The sequence below is a fragment of the Apostichopus japonicus genome, chromosome 16 (assembly GCF_037975245.1).
Source record: "Apostichopus japonicus isolate 1M-3 chromosome 16, ASM3797524v1, whole genome shotgun sequence".
In the NCBI taxonomy this organism is placed as follows: domain Eukaryota; kingdom Metazoa; phylum Echinodermata; class Holothuroidea; order Aspidochirotida; family Stichopodidae; genus Apostichopus; species Apostichopus japonicus.
In genome coordinates, this window is record NC_092576.1 from 33,161,604 (window position 1) to 33,182,760 (window position 21,157).

General features: G+C 36.2%; 1 protein-coding gene across 1 annotated transcript in view; it reads right to left on the reverse strand.

Annotated features, from left to right (window-relative positions):
• LOC139982120 (uncharacterized) overlaps positions 1-21,157 on the reverse strand; it is a 671,468-nt gene that overhangs the window by 18,069 nt on the left and 632,242 nt on the right. The window contains exons 38-39 of the mRNA XM_071994672.1: positions 12,776-12,984; positions 4,629-4,705 (exon numbers count right to left, since the gene is read on the reverse strand). Coding sequence (XP_071850773.1) covers positions 4,629-4,705; positions 12,776-12,984 — 286 coding nt within the window. The remainder of the gene's footprint in view (positions 1-4,628; positions 4,706-12,775; positions 12,985-21,157) is intronic.

The following is a 21,157-nucleotide window of genomic DNA, read 5'->3' on the forward strand; positions in this document are numbered from 1 at the left end:
AACCTACACATGCACCCACACCTCCCACCAATGCCACCAAAATAAGTTTGAACAAAATCGGACAGACGGTTGCCGAGATAGTAGCATTTAAATAAATTTTTCGAAGCCCCGCCCAGTCATGAATTTTAATGGCACCACAAACAATAGGGACCACCTACTCACTATTCCCAAGTATGGGAATGAGATCAAACTTTGCGTCATTGACTTAGCGTGATTACGAGCAATTTTCAACGAAATTACATTTGGCTCCGCCCCTCATGAATATCAATGAGATGCGATAAGGTATTAACATACGCATATACTCCACCTCCTACCAATGCTACCAAACAAGTTTGAACAAACCATCCATTTGGTTGCCGAGATACGGAGTCCGTCCACTTTTTAATATATATGAATGAGATTGGCACCAACAACGATAGGGACCATCTACTCACTATAGGTAACCTACCCACCAAGTATGAGACCGATCGGATCTGCATCGTTCAGTTATCGTGATTACAAGCCGGCGTCACAGACAGACACACGCACACACACATGCGTGAATGCATGTATTCCTGTTGCCTCTGGCAAGGCATAAAGAAGGTTCAAATAAAAGCATATACCCGGAAACAAATGCAGCTAAAGTGCGCGAAGTGCGCAGAAAATGTTAAGGTTATCTAGCTAACATGCATGTGCAAGGAGTAATTAATTCTCACAGCATCAATGCAGCTTGTGCGCGCGAAGCGCACCAAATCTCTTTTTCCAAAAATTTACCAAATTGACGCCCAAAATATTATCATTGTGTCAGTTAAGCTATAGTATGCACAATGCACGCGAAACAAGAAAGTGTTTTGGTACTTTGTCTCCTAAACTACAGTCGTTTTGCTATTTAAGTTTTTCAATTCAACGGTGTTCGTATGTTTTCTACATTGCAAAATTATTACATTTGTAGCGTGACAGGACGAAAGTGGTTATTCAGATCTCTATGTAGGTAGACCAAAGTAAACCCATATCTCACTCCTTTATGTTGAAAAAAAATAAGCGAAAGTCAGTCTCTACAGGGCAGACATGGTTTACCCACAGAACGCGGAAATAACTAAATATATCACTAATGCACGAGAATCTCGCACAAAGATACGCGTTGTTCGTATCTTTAACTTCGTGAATATTTTTTCTCAAGTGTGTTGGACCTGTTGGTTATGCTAATATAAAATAATATCGTTCACACGCACAGTTTTTATTGGTACTTAGCGTTATAAAATCGTCCCAATTTGGTGCTCCCGATTGACAATATTCTTTGGGCTATTGTCAGGGGGAAATTGTCCGGGAGGGGGATAGTCCGGGGGAAATTGTCCGGGAGGGTTATTGACCGGGGGGGTAATTGTCCAGGGGAAGTCGTCCGTGATGGGTATTGTCTGGGGTGGAAACTGTCCGGGGTGGGAATTGCCTGGGCGGGAATTGTCCGGGGGGTAATTGTCCAGGGGTGAGTTGTCTAGGGGGTAATTGTCCGGGGGGTAATCGTCCAGGGGGGAGTTGTCCGGTCACCTTACAAAGAGGTATGCTGGATAAGATTCTTGTAATAAATATACTAAATAAAAATACTAATAAGTAATATTATTTTGGTGCCCTGCCCTCTTCTCGATCCTCGAGATAAGTCCTGAGAGTTCGATGATCGGAAACTTTCTGGAAATATTTTCTACGTATTTAAGCAGTAAAGAAAGACTATGTAATGAGCCGCGAACTGCCAAAATAAGAAATTTTATTTTATTTTGTAAACATTACTCATACAAAGAATAAAACCAAAGAAAAACGTAAGTTGTACTCCGGAAACCTTAATAAAGTTGCAGCTTTTCGAAAATCCGAAACGGATTCTCGTTTAACCGTGGTACACGAAAATACCTGTTAAACTCCAATTTTATGGAAGCTGGAGTGCGCAAGATCTAGCTAACAAACTGCTATAAGGGTGGCTCATAAAGGAACAACATCGAAAAGAACCTAAACGCACTGATAGGACACTCTAAGTATCACTCCGGGAGTTACAAAGGTGAGACAACATTGGGAACACTTAATCGACTTACTTTATTTCCGCAATTAAAGCGATAATTTCAAGTATGTTGGGGTCACTGCGCATGTCATTTTATTGTCTAAACAGCGCAGACGCAGCATCGTGGAAGACTTTATCGTGCATGATGATAATATATGTCTTTGTAATCCATGTCGGCTAAGTAGTGTACTCGGCTCAATAGTAAACAAGACCATTACATGAAATTGTTATGTTTTACATATAATTACTTTCATACTACCCAGGGTACGGAAGGAGAGGGATTGGCTATGTCTTCATAAGTTTTCGAGGTTAACAAAGCATTGTAGATTGGATAATGTAGTTCCTAAGAATAACACTCTCTGATATTAAATTACTTAACATTACGTTCACTGGAAGCTATGGTGGCCCAATCCCTATCTTCTACAAACAGCCTGAATTTTGGTGCCGATCTGCAAACTTGTAAGGTACGTTGCCATGTTCCATTGTATTTTATTTTTGAATTCATCTAGTTAAACAGTTTACGTCAGATTTGGAAGAGATCAATTTACATATCTGGGCTTAAGGTAAACTAGTTATGGATAAAAACTGGATCAAATTTCTGAATGGCAGTTTAATACTAGGTGAACCCGTGTATTTTAACCTCTACAGAGTCCGGGGGTGCAAAATGGACCTCCAAAGTAACTATGAGGTTAAATAAACTATGAATCAAATAGGACCAGGAACATACCTATTTTGTTCATTTAATATTTTAAAGATATATGCGGCAAGTGTTCTGTATTTTTATTGCTTGGAATACGTTATTTTGTTTCATCTGGGCAAGTTTTGGATATAAACATATTATAATGTGTGTTGTTTTATTCATTATACATGGTAATTTGCTGCTGTGCCAATATAAATATTCATTACACTGTAATGCAAGGATATACCCGTTGTCATGGAAACTTTTAGAACGAATGAATAGCGAAATACTTCTCAATGAGCAAGTTCTGCGTTGACAAGCAATCATTGTTGTCGTGGATTGAAAGTTTGGAACACAAAACAAATTGGTCCGTGAGTGGGCATATTTGACTGTCTTGGAATTGTCTGTATGTGAAATAGTACGTGTCTTTTGTCTACTCATATCTCAGAATACCATCGACGGATTATTTTCCAATTGATAAGCTAATTGTTTGTAGATGAAAACTTACAACATACTGATTTGTACGTTAAAAGGAAAATGTTAACCTTCGGTGAAAACAAACATATCGAAGACATTATTGGGGAATTTGCCATTCAATGTTCTATTACGTACATATAACCAGTAACAATTATTTTCGTTAAACAATCTATTTTGAAAGATGTTAAGTTCTTTGTCTGGAAAACGTAAGAATGTTTAACATTGAATGTTACTGAACATTTTTGTTGAACAGTAGACTGCCGATTTTGTGAGAATAATACTCATCAGTAACAAGAGGATATACAGATTTACATTAATATACTATATTGGGCGACAAGATGTCTTATTAGCGAAAATGTATACTTTTTGCATGAAGTTGAAATTATTTCATATGAGTGTCATCTATTGAAATCCTTGTGGGTAAACCTTCATTTTTTTTCATTAATAACCAATATCAATAAGTTGCAAAAGAAAAATAAGTGACCTTTTTTTAAGAAAAGAAAATCAATTTAATACAAAAAAGAATATGCGAACCAGAGGAACCATCGACAATGGCGCTGTTTGATGCTGTGCTGAGCGACATTTAAACAGTGTGTACGTGCGAATGAGGTGTCTGTTTTGAAACCTGCGAACATATTGTAGTTTTGTTTAAAACCGCTGACACACACATTACGTTAGTATAGTAATAACGTCAGGATGAGTGTAGTTGGAAAATAACTGGAGAGATATATCTCATTGACACGCTACCGTGTACAATATATGACTTTAATTTAGTTTCACTTTTCGTAAATATCTAACCGTACGAATACGATTGATTTATCTACCAATTTTAGGACGAGTAGTTTGCATTTTTTGCTTTAAAACAAATGGATTATGTCATATTTGTGGTAACTTATTTATAGATTTTTTTAGGACGAGCATAGATTTTAGTTACTGCTTATACATAAAAAACTGTAATATCATATTTGTGATAGTTGTTTTATTTTCCGTAGGTCCTAATATTTAGTTATTGCCTACACAAAGAGGGATACAAATGGTTACTGGATAATATTCTTGTACAAAAGATACTAAACAAGACATCAGTATATAGGGATCGGGAGCAACGGAGTGTGTAGTGACGTGTAAGAAGTAGTAAGTGGTCTTCTTCAGGTAAATACGTTCACGTCTGTCTTGTGTGTAATACTGGAGAACCAGATTCATTATATACTTGTATTCGGTGATATTCCCTTTGTATAGAACAGCCAACAGGAGAACAGGACCTTGGAGGCATGATTGGCTTCTGAAAATTACCATTGGTAATATTTGCTCACGACTATGGATAACTCGTATGCCCCGAAATCTGCAGTGAATGTATATATTAAAAATACATTATCACATCATGGAGTTGATGTATAAATATGATAATACTATTCAATCGATATATGTTACTTAAGCTTTTATATACTTTACCTTTCACATTCCTTGACTTTAATATTGACAGAATAGACTCAGTGGGGATAGACTGAGGTAACAGACACCCCCTGAACCTACGAAATAAAGAAGAAAATAATCCGGTCAATCAAGTGATTATGAAATCAAACGAAATCAATTTCAACAGCTAGCTGCAACAAACTCTCAATTTAAACACAAACATTAATTGTTTCCTATACATGGTCTTGTAAGCTCTTCACTCATTAGGTTAACTTCAGATTTTTTATTCCGTTCAAGAAATCTAACAACGATGCTGTCCATTACCTTAAACTAGTCAAGCGTCATTTAAATGACCGAAAAAACAGTTTCGATAAGACAGGAGATGGACAAATATTTAACTTTAAAAATCAGCAAATATATCAATATGTAGCCATTTTCCCAACTAGCACTTCATAGTTTTCACTTTTAAATTCAATCGGTCGCAACAGACAAGCTGGCCAGCCCTAACGTTATGAAAATATCTGCTCACTTCGGGTTGCTAAATGTTATCCTACGTTGGCTCGAAACTAAATTTAAAGTCTACCTTATGTGGCTTCACGATATGGCTGGTACATTGCGTTAATCGTGTTAAATAAATTTACTATGACCGGAAAAAAACAGACTGCGTACATCTTTATCTTAAGCCTTATCAGGTACAAATGTACAGAATTAATAAATTTATATTTTATCGAGATATTTAAATATATAGCCATTCTCCAAACTAACACTATACAATTTTCACTTCCAAATTTAATCGGTTAAAACAGACAAAATGCACAGTCCTAAAGTTATGAAAATACATGCTCGGTTTTGTTTGCTTATTGTTATCATACGTTTTTTTTTCAAAACTAAATTTAAATTCTACCTTATGTGACTTCATGGTATGTTTGATACATAACGTTAAATACATGTTATAACGATAGGAAAGAAACGGCGGCGTACACATTTCTCGTTAGTTTTATCAGGTACAATTGTAAAGAGTTAATTTCTTTTTATTTGATCGAGATATTCCGTTTTGAGAGGATTTTCTAATGCTGATGATATAACTGTTTCAAATGCAAAAACAAATACATATATATATATATAAGTCAAAACGAGCTTTGCTGTAAACTGAATATCCACTCAACGTGAAGTGTAAGTAAAAAGCCATTCTGGTGTGAAACTGCTTATAACCGTAAACTAACAGTCTTCGAGGTCGATTTTATAAGCATAGTGCGCATGCGCGATACAATGTTGGCATTACTAGCCCGCGCCATCATCTTCATGGCTCCCTGGTGAATGCCAACTGAACATCACTCACTCACTCAGTCCCATGACTGTGAAGTTGTCGGGAAGACATAACGGTTGCAGCTGGCATCGTCCTCCATGCAGATCTGTTAGCAGCAGTGGCGAGCAGGTCTGGCATGTTCAAGCCTATCCAGTCCTTCACGTTGTCGGACCAGTTTCTCCTCTGACGTCCTCGTCTGCGACCGCCCTCTACAGTGCCCTGGAGTATTACCTGGAGAGGCTGTCATGCCTTGTGACGTGGCCAAACCACGCCAGTTTCCGGCGTTGAACTGTTGACAGGAGTGGTTCATATGGGCCCACCAGGCATTTGGTCTCGAAAGCCTGGATTCGCCTCTCGCTTTCAGCCAGAAGTGTCAACGTCTCTGAACATACACTCATCATAACAATCTCAAATTCACATGTTAGCTACGCAGGAAAAAAAGCACTACTCAGATTTGCAAAGCATTGTGGCGGCGAACAGTTAATTCTGCACACGTAAATAAAATACATCTCCTTGAGTAGCATAATTTTTTGAAACAATACTTAAAATTATCTACTTTGGTTCGATGTTCTCAAATTGAACAAGACAGGTAACATTTGAACGCATTTGGGTTAACAACATTTTGCAAAAAAGCTGCAAGCAACAAATGTTAATCGTATTTATCCGCAATGACTCGGCGATATCTGTACTACTTCAGCTCGTTCAACATAGGCACTTGTAACGTTATTATTGTGGCATGGCATTACATACTATGGCCGTGTGTGGCATATTTTACGTGTTTTGGATTATGATAAACCAGGGCCAGGAAATCGACCAAGCAGTTTTTAATAGACCGGAGGGTGTTACATTTGCAATGATAGACTAACGATATAGGTATACTCGTTAGTATAATTTTCCATTAGGCCTTCGATGCAAACTACCGTATGCTATACGGCAAACCACCGTATGCCATTTACGGTTCGTAAAATTTCGCTAACTAGGCGAGGATAAAGTAACGTTGACATGTTGTTCTATTTGACCAATCAGTGTCCAGGACTATGTATATTCTCTGTCATGTCCGAAACAGGCGTGATTTGTGATTGAAAGCTTGGTTCTGATCATTTCTTCGTTTATATTGCAGGCACATGCTAGCTAGAGTATTGTTTATTAACACTACACAATATAGCCTAGCTTTGGTCTACGTTAAAGGACCAAACGCCGACCTTGCTTTGTCTTGAACGAAATAACTTCAAAAGGGTTGCGGTAACAAAGTCCCTCCATTGAATATGAACAACTAACCAAATTTGGCCTTCACCACGTACTACAATGTCATGTTTTTGTATACAAATACTGTTGTTCTAGTTAGTTCAGTAATTGCGGAAGAACCGTTCTTTAATCTACCGTCAGTCCATTCTATATAGGGAAGGACGTCATCCTTTGTTGGTAATGCAGTAAAAGGTGATAACTGTACATATCTGTTCTACTCTAAGGTACTGTGTGAGATTTGAATCCCTAGACAAAAATTATGATAGACAATTATCTTACTCTAAATTCTGATTTATATTTTATTGTTTTGAGTTCAGTTTATATTTGTCAATGACATTATGTTTGAGTCACATAGTGTAGTGTGACTTCTGCCTGATATTCTTTATACATTATATTGAAGAATCGATTTTGTGTGGTCAGTTAAACGGTCCATGCTTTGCATTAATGTTGTTTAAATACTATTCCAAATGATTCGAAAAATATTGAAATCTACTAATATCAATGTGGTCCTTTATTAAAATAGTTCAGTTTTATTCAATATAACTGATAAGTGTTTAATTATATCATCAATTAAATTTAGACATACACGATACAATCACCAAAACAATTTTGTAACGATTTCTCAGAACTAAAGTTGGTTTTAAAAGAAAAACGGGTAACCATAAAGAACAGAAAAAAATCCTTTAATTTGCAGAAATATCACGTAACTTTATTTGAACCACGTTCTTAAGAGTGGTTTCTTTTCAAAGCAAATGATAAAATGACTTTATAAATGTAATACATTCTATGATTGTTGTGTCAAATTTATATCATACTTTGATATCACGAAATTGCCAGTTCGAGAAACACCTAAAAGTATGTTGTATCCATTGTATACATGGTGTGACTCGGGCTTTCATTGGTGTGCGTATCTGACCCTTGTAAAATGATATCAAGACAGGGCGAAAAAAAAACGTCTACATTATGTATACACAAGTTTTGAATACACGATCGATAGGCCTGGCCTTAGTAGTTGTTTACTTTAAAGATTTGGCGAAAGAACGTCATTCATGGTATTTTCAGAATTTACAACTAAACATATTTTATCTATTATTTGATTGGTCAATAGTACGACCCCACACCTCTGCAAACAATTTTCAATGTTCGGTTAACAAACATTTTTGATATCAAGAAGAAGGTGACCTCGATACATTACAGTGATTTCATCATAGCATGTTTTAACACGATTACCTCATAGGAGAAGTTTTCAGACAATTATTTTATAGATTCTGCGAAATTTGTTTTTGCCTATCTTTTTTTGTATTAGGGGGATATGTGTTTTTTACATGTGGAGGTATAAGTTCTATGGTGTAGAATAAATCGGTGCTTCCCTTGGCAAGGAATTCTATCGACGAAATATTGCATTAATCTGGACGTCGTATAATACATTAAGTTACGTCGCCAACCACGGAGGATCATGTGATGTGCAACGCGGTACTATTATACATAGTGTATTGTAACACCTTTCATTCCATCGTAATGTAATGATGATTTATTAGGTTTGGATAATAAAGTTTTTTTAAGATAAAACATTATAAGTGTCAGAAAAGGCTTTATCTGCATGACACGATCGCTTTTAACTATAAAGGTCATTATAGATTGAGTATCGGGTGTGCGACAAGGCTTCTTGTGTTTGTAAAGGAACAGCAGATCCTGTCGTCCGCTCTTGTCTTATTTAAACGACCAATCCGAGATGGTATTGCCTTTGTAAATTAAATAAATTTAATATTAATAGCCACATACTTAACATGTATTGTATAAGCAGATGATATGCAGTACGTTGTTGTATTGCGTTGGCTGGTGGGCGGGAATCCATGTTGCGAAGATTGTAAATGCATTCATTATACTACGTCATTACACAAACTAGTCGTGTTTTAGACGCGAATCAGCCGATGGTGGCCTCATACTATCGACATCTCCCGATGTTATGCTTAATTATGTTCACAGCGAGACTACTCTCCCAAAAGATATGGATCTGAACATGGCAACAATCCCTCGCAGTGGACTCTTAGTACTACTATATGCGGCTAAAAATCGACATAATCCTTCTTTCACACAGTCACAGTCCCGATGCAAGGGGACTGGGGTTGCGAGCGGATCAGTCGTTCGGTAGTTTGGTTTTCGTGCCCAGGTTCTATCCTGGGCGACTTTTTCTTAAAAAGTACCTTCTTTCTCGGCCTTTTGGCTAAGATCATGTGAAGTATATGTTCCCTCTCGAGGGGAATGGTGATGCACACCTGACGATGATCAAACAATCACAGTCCCGATGCAAGGGGACTGGGTTTGAGAACGGATCAGTCGTTCGGTAGTTTGGTTTTCGTACCCAGGTTCTATTCTGGGCGACTTTTCCTTAAAAAAGAACCTTTCATACCGCAGTGTATTGAAAATGTTCACAATCGTTTAGTTTCTTAAATGTTTGGTTTAATATGTCTTTACTTTTTGGTGTTTTAGTCGTCATTTAATATGTTTCATATTTGTGGGTAAATTTCGTCCTTTTTTTCCTTTTTGTTATGTTAGTGTGAGCAGGGATTTACACTACTAAGGAATACAGTATAATTGAAATCAGAATATTTCAACGTATATTGTGTCCGGTCTGACTTACTGCTTTCGTTCCATTTGAAAAAAAAGTTAACAATCGTTGAGCGTGCAGTAAACTGTTTACCACTACGCCTGCCTGTTGGTAGTATAATGAATTATTTCAAAACTACTCAATTTACTGACATTGCTGTTAAACTTTCATGTATGTAGTAAAAATAACTGAAACGTAATATCTCATCGCTACTAGATAGGCAGTCAAGTCGATGTTGTAATCAGTTGGTCATCGGACGCTACAATCGCGTAGGAACCGGGGGGCAGTGAAAAATATGGGGGGGGCGGAAGTATCGTTCCGCCCCCCCCCCCGCTCCGCAAGTCAGAAAACCCCTTTTTCATTTCCAAATGAGAAAAAAATCTCATTTGAAGCACCAAATTGCATCTAAGGCCAGGTGAAAATGCAAAATTCTTTACAAAATGGAGTGGGTGTTGAAGTGTGCTATATTGCACCAAATTGCATCTGAGGCCACCTGGAAATGCAAAAAAAATCCAAAGGGGCGGGGGACACCCCCTCCCCTTAGACCCCTCCCCCAGGTCGGCCATCAGTCTTCAGCCCCCCCACTCAAAAGTACCTTCCTACGCCACTGGGACGCTATTATGGATAGTCTCCGTTACCATATGAATGGTTGTCATGGTAAACTTTGAAGAACGAATATAATTACTTTTAGGCGAGAAAAAAAAGTTTAAAGTTAGCATAACAAAATTATATGAACTAATACATGCTCTCATTTATTTTATTTTCCGTCGTGTAAAATGTGTCAGTCATTTCCCGGTATTTATTAACAAATAACATATATAACAAATTAATACAGTCATTTTTATAGGAATAATGGAGTCAAAACCGTTGATAAATAGTAGGGGCGTCAAAACTGGGTCGTGCTACTCCATCGGAAGTGACATTGTGACAAAGCGACATCACCGTCAAAGTTTCCGTCCGTCGATGTGACAGTCGTTAGGTTAGTCGGGATCTTAATGATAGATCGTCAGAACGATAACGGGTTTCACTATTCGGGATGATGGAGGTAAACAATTATGTTTCGTCTCGTCAGTTTGATGGTTGTCGAGGAGACCTTTGCGTTTGTCATCATGACGTTTGTCGAAAGAAAAAACGGAACATCCCAAAGTTTGTCAGGTCGAGGATTCATCCAGGCTGCTAGGTAGCATGGCGATCGCCCGTTTTGACGGGATGTAATTGACACTTTCTGTGTACATCTAAAATGACGTACGATAACAAAAATAATTACAAATCTTACCATCTTTGATTAGACATTATAGGCCCAAACGTATCATTTCTGCAATATCAGATCATCACTAGCAGTGTGTGTGCACGAAACTTGATACTGACAGGCTGACTACGCGTTTTCTGCTTACCACTTCCGATGTATCAACATAGTGTCTGGAAACTTTATTTTATCTCGTTATTTGTCATTTTATAACATTTACAAAATAAGACAAAATAAGTTATTTTTTTTACTATTGTAATTATACTTCGAAATTTCGGCTGATTAATTGAGTCAAATATTATGACTTGAATGTATATTTGTTCATATCAAGTTTCAGCATTCATTACACTTGCGCTAGGGGAATAGGTTATAGAAAGTTCAGGATCCTCTGTTGGGACAAACAAAGGATTTTGTCTGATAAAGTGCTACACCCTACAGTCACGCTCCAGGTAACTTGGCAAATTTGATATAGAAAGAACCAATTTCAACAAGTCAAAATATAGATATCACAATTTTGGATGACGTAGTATGTTTGTGAGAAATAAAATCGAATTGTTCTGACATAGAAGCGTAAAAGAAGAAAAAATCTTCAGAATGAAAATCAGGTACCTGCAATCGAACGTGTGAAACTGCAATGAAATGATTGATAGAAACAGTTTTTACGTACAAAACGAATGTGCTGTATCATATACGGCTGAATTTGCGGCAAGCTTCATATCAGTTTACGAACTTACATGGCTAGCATGTTTTCTTTTTCCCTCTTAATTGATATAAGCGGTCTCTCCTTCGGCTTTCTGTTCATAACCTTGCTATACAGTGAATATCTATCCCTATCTTGTTATCTTGCTGATCTTGTCGATGACGATTCGGGTGAAAGATGCAGCTCGAGTTGCCAAACCCGTACTTGTATATTTTTAAGTAATGTAATATAATACGCAGATTTACAGGAACGGTTAACCTTATACATACATATATTTAACAAGTAACTGATACTGCCAGAATGGAATTCCTCTCTTTGAATATTAACCGTTAGTACCTTTCAAACTTTAAAGGAAACAGACATTCTAGGGGGGGGGGGGGAGGGGGGCTAACACTTTTCAAAATGTGTCAAATTCCAACTGATGAAATGCTAATCAATTAAAACCCGTACTTGTATGTTATAAAAAAAGAGAAGTGAAGGAAACCGCAGATTTACGATTTTGGTTAACCGTGTATCCGTATCCCCAAGGAGTAACACGTCGGTTTTCTGTCCCCTTGTCTATAAATAGAGCCATTAACAATATGTCAAACACCACGGGTAAACGAAGCCAGTTAGAATCTGCTTAGGAACCAATTTATTGTGGACTTAACAATTAAAACGACAGTTAATTTCCTCCTCAATATCGCCCCCGCCCCAACCCACCCCCCTCTAAAGAAATACACGAACAAAACAAAAAGTGTGTTTTGGAACATTTTGCTATATCAAGATTATTGAAATCTAATACAATTGTATTAACAATTATTTAACAATTGTTTAAACAATGTTAAGTAGCCTATTTGGATTTCGGTTGTCATAACCATAGAATGCAACGTAGGATTCGTATAGCATTAACCTAATTTTATTTAGTGTAATGAAAGGATTCAGTGTCTGTTTAAAATATTGTAGTTCAAATACTACGAATAAACGTAACTGACTATAGTAACCAGACAAAACTTATGTGAACTTATTGAATAATGATACTACTGTCTATGAATGTGTGTTACAGACACTTATTGATACGTTTACTCATTGTAATACTCACTCTAGCTCTATTAACATATGTGACTGTTGTACAAAAATCAATATGTCAACAACCTCTGTCTCTGTCATTTCTCTTCCTTCTCGGTATGTACCTATCACTACCTTCTTTACTGATACAGGACATGACAGGCGTAGCCCTGAATGAAGGATGACGTCACCAGCATCAATCTTACTGAAGGACTGATTCAGATCCAGACAGGAGATGGGAATCTGAAGAAAGGGAAGACAAATAACGGAATTATTACAGTAATGATTTTAGGATATTTGATTAAGTATGATACACTGATTGATAACCACTCCGAAGGTCCCAAGTTTCTCTCTGAGTATTAATATACTATAAAATATTAATTTGTAATTGAAACTGTAAGAAAAGATGGCAAAATAATTGTAATCATCAGCAAAGCACACCACAAACAGTCCTTAAGAATAACATACTAAAAGAGTATTATACAATTTACGATTATGCATGTTTTCATACACTCAAAAATTTTGGTATTATTGATTTGATATTAATTTACTCAATATATAGTACTACCATTTTTCAAATTCGAGTTCAACATTGAGTGATAACGTAGTCTTAAAATATACATATATTAATATCTTCGCAGCGACTTGATTGGTTCAATCAGTTTTTATTTGTAGGTAGTTTTACTTGACTCACAGCTTGGACTATTAGTGGTTGGAGTCTATCATGGAGATGTTAAAGAGAAATTACTTATTACTTATTATGGCTTTTTACTGAAATTAGTTTTCACTATAATTTCAGCCTAAAGACTATCTTATTATAGTATTCTGAATATTCAGTAGACACATGCATTGTCTTTACGTAAATAATCGTTATGACTGTTGGATGAGATCAAGAATTTAAAAGGTATTGGATACATGAAGAGTGGTTTTATAGTATTAATGTATCTTTCTCGAAATTTAATTTGTCTAAATGTCGCTAAGGAGTACTAATCGTAGTTGACGTATCTACCGTTTGTAGAAACTCATCAATATGCCTTACGTATTGCACATAGTTACAAGGAGGTCCGAGGGATGGGAGGTGGGGGGTAGATGAACATTAAGGACAAGTTGGGTTTATATTGCCTGTAACCAAAGACAGTTTGTTATATGAGTATCATCGACAACGCTGTTTCTTTTCTTCTTTGACCTTTGGCACCTGACCTTAAATTATGTGACATCAGTAAACATAGACTCACTATATGACGCTATACACCATGTTCTTAATCACATAGTTTGACGTCATTTCACGGAAGGGATTTTTCGTTCAGCTCATTTATCATCACAATCTGCTTCTAAACTATTACAGTTACACTGGTTTAATATCTACTGATTTTTTTGTCATGGAATTGGTATTTATTTCAAGGACGAAATTGCGCCTGTTGGATCGATGAGCCGGAAAAAAAAAACCTTAACACAATCCGCCCTGCCCCATCCTACCCCAACTGTATACTCATTGTTACATAGAAGATTAACAAAGGGACCTTTGTTCAGCTGATTTTAACATCATAATCTGTTGCTTAACTATTACGTTTACACATTGGTTGTGTCGTATTTAGTTAATCAACCTCGCTACAAATGTTCTCCATTGTCTAATTTAAATGATTGTAGTAACAAGAATATAAAACTTATTTAAATATACTTCTACCTATACATGGTTAGTATGGTTTACATCTGTCTTCCAGTCTGGCTACCTCAAATGACGTAGGACTTCTTTGAGGCAATACCCAAGTATGTAACTGTAGAGAGTACGGAAATTCTATACCCCACCCCCAAATATCATTATAACTTATACGTGATCTTTTGTGGAAATGTATTACGTGTTCTTCCGTGTAACCGTCTTTTATGATACTTTTTTGTTTATATTGGGAACGTTAGTGCTTTAAACTCTGTGATTGTGTTTAGACGAACCTGCTGTGTACATGGGATGAGAGATGCTTTAATTGAGCATACTTGAATACTTATACAGAGCTGTAATATCGTATATTTAATGTAAAGCAAGTTGAAATTTCCCTTAAAGCAATTCTGTCATTTCGTTTTGTGTTAAACAGCTGATAATGCCTGTGAATAACACAAATATGGTCCACTTTGAGCTTGCCTAAAGCTTAAAGAGAACCTGACAATAGTTAATTTACCAGTAACTTTCATGGTTTAACAATATGAAACAATTGTAAAGTACAAATAATCATAAACACGTATGTTTCAAATACAGTTCAGTCGATACTGAAATAAGGAGACCAGATCGACATTAATGTGATTAAATAACAGTCACGATACATACAGTGTGGTAAAAAAAAAAGGATCGTGGGTAAATTATATACAAGAAAGGTGGCGGTGAGAGCAATATATTTGGAAATGTTGCTTATTTTCGTGATTATGAAAAATTGTAGCATTCAAACGTACTCATTATATGATTTTGTTTCAAAGTATTATAACACGTGTCAATAGATGACTGTTCTTCCACTCTTAAATTAACACCAGGTCTGGGTATATGGTCGCACGAATAATATTGTTCCACTCTCAGTCTGCGGCCGATGTTCGACCAACCCATCTGTCTTTACTTGTGAAATGTTACGTAATGTCAGGTTCAGGAATTTTATCGAACAGTACTTTCAAAATATGTCTTTACTAGTTATTACTTCAGTTCTTTTTAAAGTTTGATTAGCAGGCTGTACACTGCTGAATCCAGTGTTTGTGTTAATTCTTGCAACACTGTATTATACGCCTACCAGCCTCTCTTTTGCAGCTATACTTTGCCCTGTATAATACATAGTTCGTAAGTGCTCGATTTTAGTTTTTATTCACTAGAGTTATGGCATTGAGCAGATATTTAATTGATATCCTTTGTTTAGAATACTAATTTCATATAATATATATATAATCGTCGTAATTACTCAATGTACCATGAGATCGTAGTCACATAGCCTACACTGTTTGCTCGCATTGATTTACTGAATTAGCCTATGATGTGTTCATCGTCCAGTTCTTATGTGATATCGGTTAGATTAATAACTTAATCGTTTAGTTAACGTGAAGGAACATTTTTCTAGTGGGGTAATTAGATTTCAACTACACCTATTCTCATCTCTGTCATACTCAGTCACAGTTATCATATATGCTTCATAACCAGCTTGTTAGCATGTCACTGTTCTGAGTAGAAACTTTATCGCATTTATTTCAGTGATTAGTTTCGTAATATCTTAGTATTGTTATGTATCATTTATCTTGTTTATAGTTTTACCACACAACTACAAGCGAGTAATAAATGCAGAAAGGTTACGTATGTCTTTGTCTCATTATGGTTAGCTGGTTTTCTAGCGGCGCATATCCGACGCACAGGGAGGGCAGCACATCAAATATTTGTTACATACCTGTAACACTATTTTGTACATATGAATATTTACGAATATATGATATAATAGGCCTATTTCGTATACTATTTTCCACACAATCATCCAGAATGGCACTGTATTCTTTCTCTATTATAATATAGTTTTTCATTATTTCTGGTTCCCGATAGTTTTGATATTAAGCGGAAACAGTAGCGTGGTTGGATTGCTCCCCCACCCCCCCCATGGATTTTGAAAAAATACAGTTTGCATAGTAATTTGTATTATTATCCGCTTTTAATTACTATGATTTATATATTAGTTATATATTGATAAACAATTAACTGGTAACTCCACCCCATAAAAATGGCTATTAAAGTCTAGATATAACAATTTGGGTCATCTCACATAGCTTATCATTTCAAATTACAAGATTAAGCGTAGCTACCTTAATGTTTATTTCAGAGTTGCTGTTATTTATAGAACCAGCGGATGTTTAATATGTTTTCCTTTTTCTAATTGTTTACATTTGCGTCTGCTAAGATTGAAGTATCTTTATAGAGCTGAGCTACGAAGACTTTAAATCATGTAGACACTTATCCTAGATGATACACTGTGGTTGGTTGAGAAAGTACTGCATCCATATACGGTTGTACATTATCAGACAATGAAACAACGTTAGGCACCTCTGTGATTGAACATATGTTAAATAACATACATGTTGACACAGAATTTGCGTTGTTCGTTCGTCTCATAAACATGAAGTCACATCCGGAATGTGTTGGCCTATATAATGTAATGTTTTTAAATAAACGATGCTCATTACAAACGATTGCACATGGTGAATATGTTATCACTTGCAAAGCTTTCCAAAATAATGTCAGCATTCCTATCAGATAGAGTTTCCCTTTCCTGTGTATCCTAAAGTTCTGTAAACTGATCAGCAGAGTTAGAGCACAAACAGTGCGCTAATGTTCAGCATGTATTTAGCGCTCTAAATCATCATATGCTAACGTCTGCCGTTATCCCAATACTAAAAGTAGGTCGAATGACTACGTCAGCCATGGGAAGCTCCTATAGCCCTCGGAGTGGTTTTACCCGACCCGCGAGGGCCTGATCATTAATATTTCCATCTGGTCCGCGGCGCAATTCATAGAAATAATTCCGGCCAAGTGATTTCAATCTGGCCCACAGTGTGATATTGATTCTGCAACTGAAGTTTACCGAACCCATTCGCTCTTAGTTAGTTTGCAACGTTAGGGATGCCGTGCCTGACCCTGACCACATATTTCCCCCATAAGCTAATGGACGTCATGAACTGCAGAAGCTTAGTACCGCCTATCTTTGTGACACTTGTAAATAAGTATCATGTCGATAATGGGGGGGGGGGGTGGGGGTGGAACCAGCTTAGGAATTAGGGCACTCTACATGGTTTGTCTCACGGCTATGTATCGTAATCTTTATCCTGTCCGCAATATGATCATGGTTGCCCATAGCTGGACTACGTGTATCATTATATTATCATAAACGGGCAACTTTTCATTAGAAAAAACCATTACAAGACCCAATTCGTTAAGACGAAAATAAAGAAATAAAACATCTGTTTTTTGTCATGCAAAATATGATTTGCATAGTCTGTGAGTGGCCGCGAAAAGTACGAAAAAACACATCCGAGTTGTATTAGTCGTAACCCGTTATGAGCTCAAACACATATAAAGTATAAAGGTCCATACGTGACGTTACTGCCCCTGGCATTAAGTGCACTACCCAAACAATCCAAAAGCTACTAATCCACAAAATGATGATGTTACTACCAGAAGTGACGGATGCTACAAATACATATACAGATGTAACGATGTTACTACAAATAGATTAGACACTGCTACATATTCCGATACTACTCTACTACTATGGTGCTGTTAGAAAGCTGGATTATAACCAGCATAAAATGGTTGGTGCTATCGATAGATTCTTCAGCAAGCACATTTTCCAACACTTTAATATTGAATCATCGAAATATTAATGCAGTTTGACCTTACGATATGCTCAGTGATGATATATCATCTCGTCTAATAACATTAATGGTGAATGTAACTATCTGATAATTTTACAACGGTTTGTCAGTCTGATATTCCATGTTATATTGTTGCATTGATACGGTAGCTTACTACAAAGAAGAACAGCAGCAGAAAAAAAGTTTATTTGAAAAATAAACGAATCTCAGGAACTTTTTAAGTACGAAGGGCCGGAAGTGACGCGAGAAAGATGACAGCATCTAATAATATAACTCTTAGCAAAGCATACTTCGATCTTGGTTTATGTATTTGGTAGTCTGTCTGAGCTATGTTTATATCTGAACTATCAGTGCTTTCTGGAGGAAAAAGTTAATTTTAATTTTGAAGCATTGAATTCTGAAAGTGTTAACTTAAATGGAAAGACAGGCTACTCGGTAAACCAACCTGTTATTCAAAAAGTCATGACAAAGTAAAATTGTACTGCATTTCAAGTAACAGGAATATCGATGATGAATCTTAAAACCCGTTTAACAGCACTTACCGTATGCTTCTGAAAAGAGTTTAATCAAAACATTTCTAGAAAATAAAATGTTTTTGAGATAATTTCATCGAAAAATAAATATGTATATGTCACTTCCGGGACTCCATACTCAAGGTTCTGAAGGGATTCCTCAATTCGGTTTGACATTGTATTAAGATATTTCAACGTTGGTACTGTTTACTACAGTAATGTGCTTCTTAACACCCGTTGAAAGGTAATACAGTATGCGAAGCACTGCCTCTTTCCTATACTAAATCAATGTCCATTTGTAAGAAATAAAATGATCCCTTTATAGTTTATATTGGTCCGCTAGTATGTCCATTTTAATGACAGTACATATATTATCATCACATTGCAAATCGATATCATTCATTGAGCAATATACAGACATCATGTTCACACCAAGTGTTCGTCGCTGAAGGTAAACCAGCTATAGAAAATCTTTGAAACACAACATCATTCACGGCGTACCATATCAAATCGCCTCTATCTCTTTGAGATTTTTTTTCTGTTTTAAAAAAAAATATTATTGTAAACATACCATTTACACGTACACGTATAACACAGGCAATGAAAATGCAACAGTGCAACTGCGGCGTTATCATTATATTTTAAGGCGGATTGGTAGAATCTTTTTTTTTTTTAATATCATATATTGTGTAATATGTTTTAAGCATATTGTGGGTAAAATCCTACTAATGTGATTTGGATGCAAAATAAATACATTTATGTGACGTATAATGAGTCCTGCAAATTGATAACGTATTTCATTTGGCATGAGTGTATACTGTTAACATCTCTTATGTGTGTTGTATCTGTAAAGTGTTCGCTCTAAGTGTTCGATGCTAATACAGGTGCGTGTGCATTAACTGTATTTTTTAGTCTGTCTAAACTTTGCTATACAAATTATAAACAGGTCACATGTAGCCGCGATTATATTTTATATGTTTAAGGATGAAGTGTGACCGGTTGAATCCGCTTTCAGATAGGCTAATGGTGGTGTTGAGTATGTTACCCTGTATTGTAGGTTTATGTATTTGCATCGTCAATTAATAGTGCTAAAATAAAGTTTCAAATGAAATGTGAGCCATCTGCAAATTGATAAGATGCGGAATCGATATTACTTAACTAAACTGTTCTCAAAACCAGGCACCAGATGTTTTCCTTCGTTATCTTCTAAATCTCCATTTAAGTTGTCGATTACCTGCAAAATCATTTACAGATGTACGTGGCACACCTGAACTACTTTGACAAACCTTTGTTTCACGATATAACTGCACATTTGGACGACATAAACGATAGAATCCCATTTCAAGGCAACAAAATGCATGTCACTCGTCCACATGATATAGCTGAAGCCCAAATAGGGACAAGATTTGTTTAAATGAAAGCCGCTTTCCGAAACTCGAATGCTTATTTTATCGAATTTTGAATGTCGTTTCTTTAAACTTTAATTGTTTTTACGAATTCCAAGAACCGTATTTTGATTCCAAATGCCGTTTTTTGTTCAAATATGCATGACGTTTTGGGAATTACTAAAGCTCTTTGTAAATTCCGAATGCCGACTTTTGAATATCGAATTGCGTGTTTTCCTTTTAGGTTCCGAATTTTATTAATTCCGAAATCCGACTTTCGTTTTTCTTTATCTTATTGGGCTGTCATATGATATACTTCAACTCGCAAGAAGAATATTACACAAGTCTATTGTACAATACCTTTGGGTAAACTGCTTTCATTGTTCAACAGAATTGCCCCTTCATACTTGTAACACTTTACAAGTCTCATGAAGCGTTCTATAGCGATTTCCCTTTCGGTTCATACTATATCTCAGAAAAACATTATAACGTCAAATGTCTCAGCACGTTTTTCTCTACTGCTGTGGCTATACTTTCGTACATGTTGAATCCTCTCATTGGTAGCGACTTTGTTTTTGTTAGTATATTATAATATGCATGATCGTTGAGCTACTCAGAGGATAATTTATGATGGAGGGTCATTATAAGACTCCTCATCGGAAATAGTAATACTAACAAGCAAATTGTATAACGCAATCTTCGATGGCTTGAAGCGCTGAACACAAACTTCAACAAATATGTAAAAGGAACATACCGTAATATGTAAAACAAGAAGATGATATATATATATATATATATATATCATATTTTATTGTACTAAGCCGAATTGAAAAGTAAATGTAACGTTTCTTGTTACTGTTACGACATACACCCTTCAACCTACTCAGTGTGTAATGCTGGGCCAAATATTATAGGCTATTTGTGGTGACAGAAATCAGACATGAAAGATTTCAGTTTCAGATACTCTTCAGCTCGCCGCCCATCACTTTCCGCTTCTAAATATCTCGCTCGGAAAACAACCTCAATTTTATTTACATGTAGGCTCTAGACCTCAATTATATCCAAAAAGCTTAGGAAAGCAAATCTAGGAACAAACCTTTGTTTTAATACTTTACACAGGTACAACTTACAGTAGGCCTA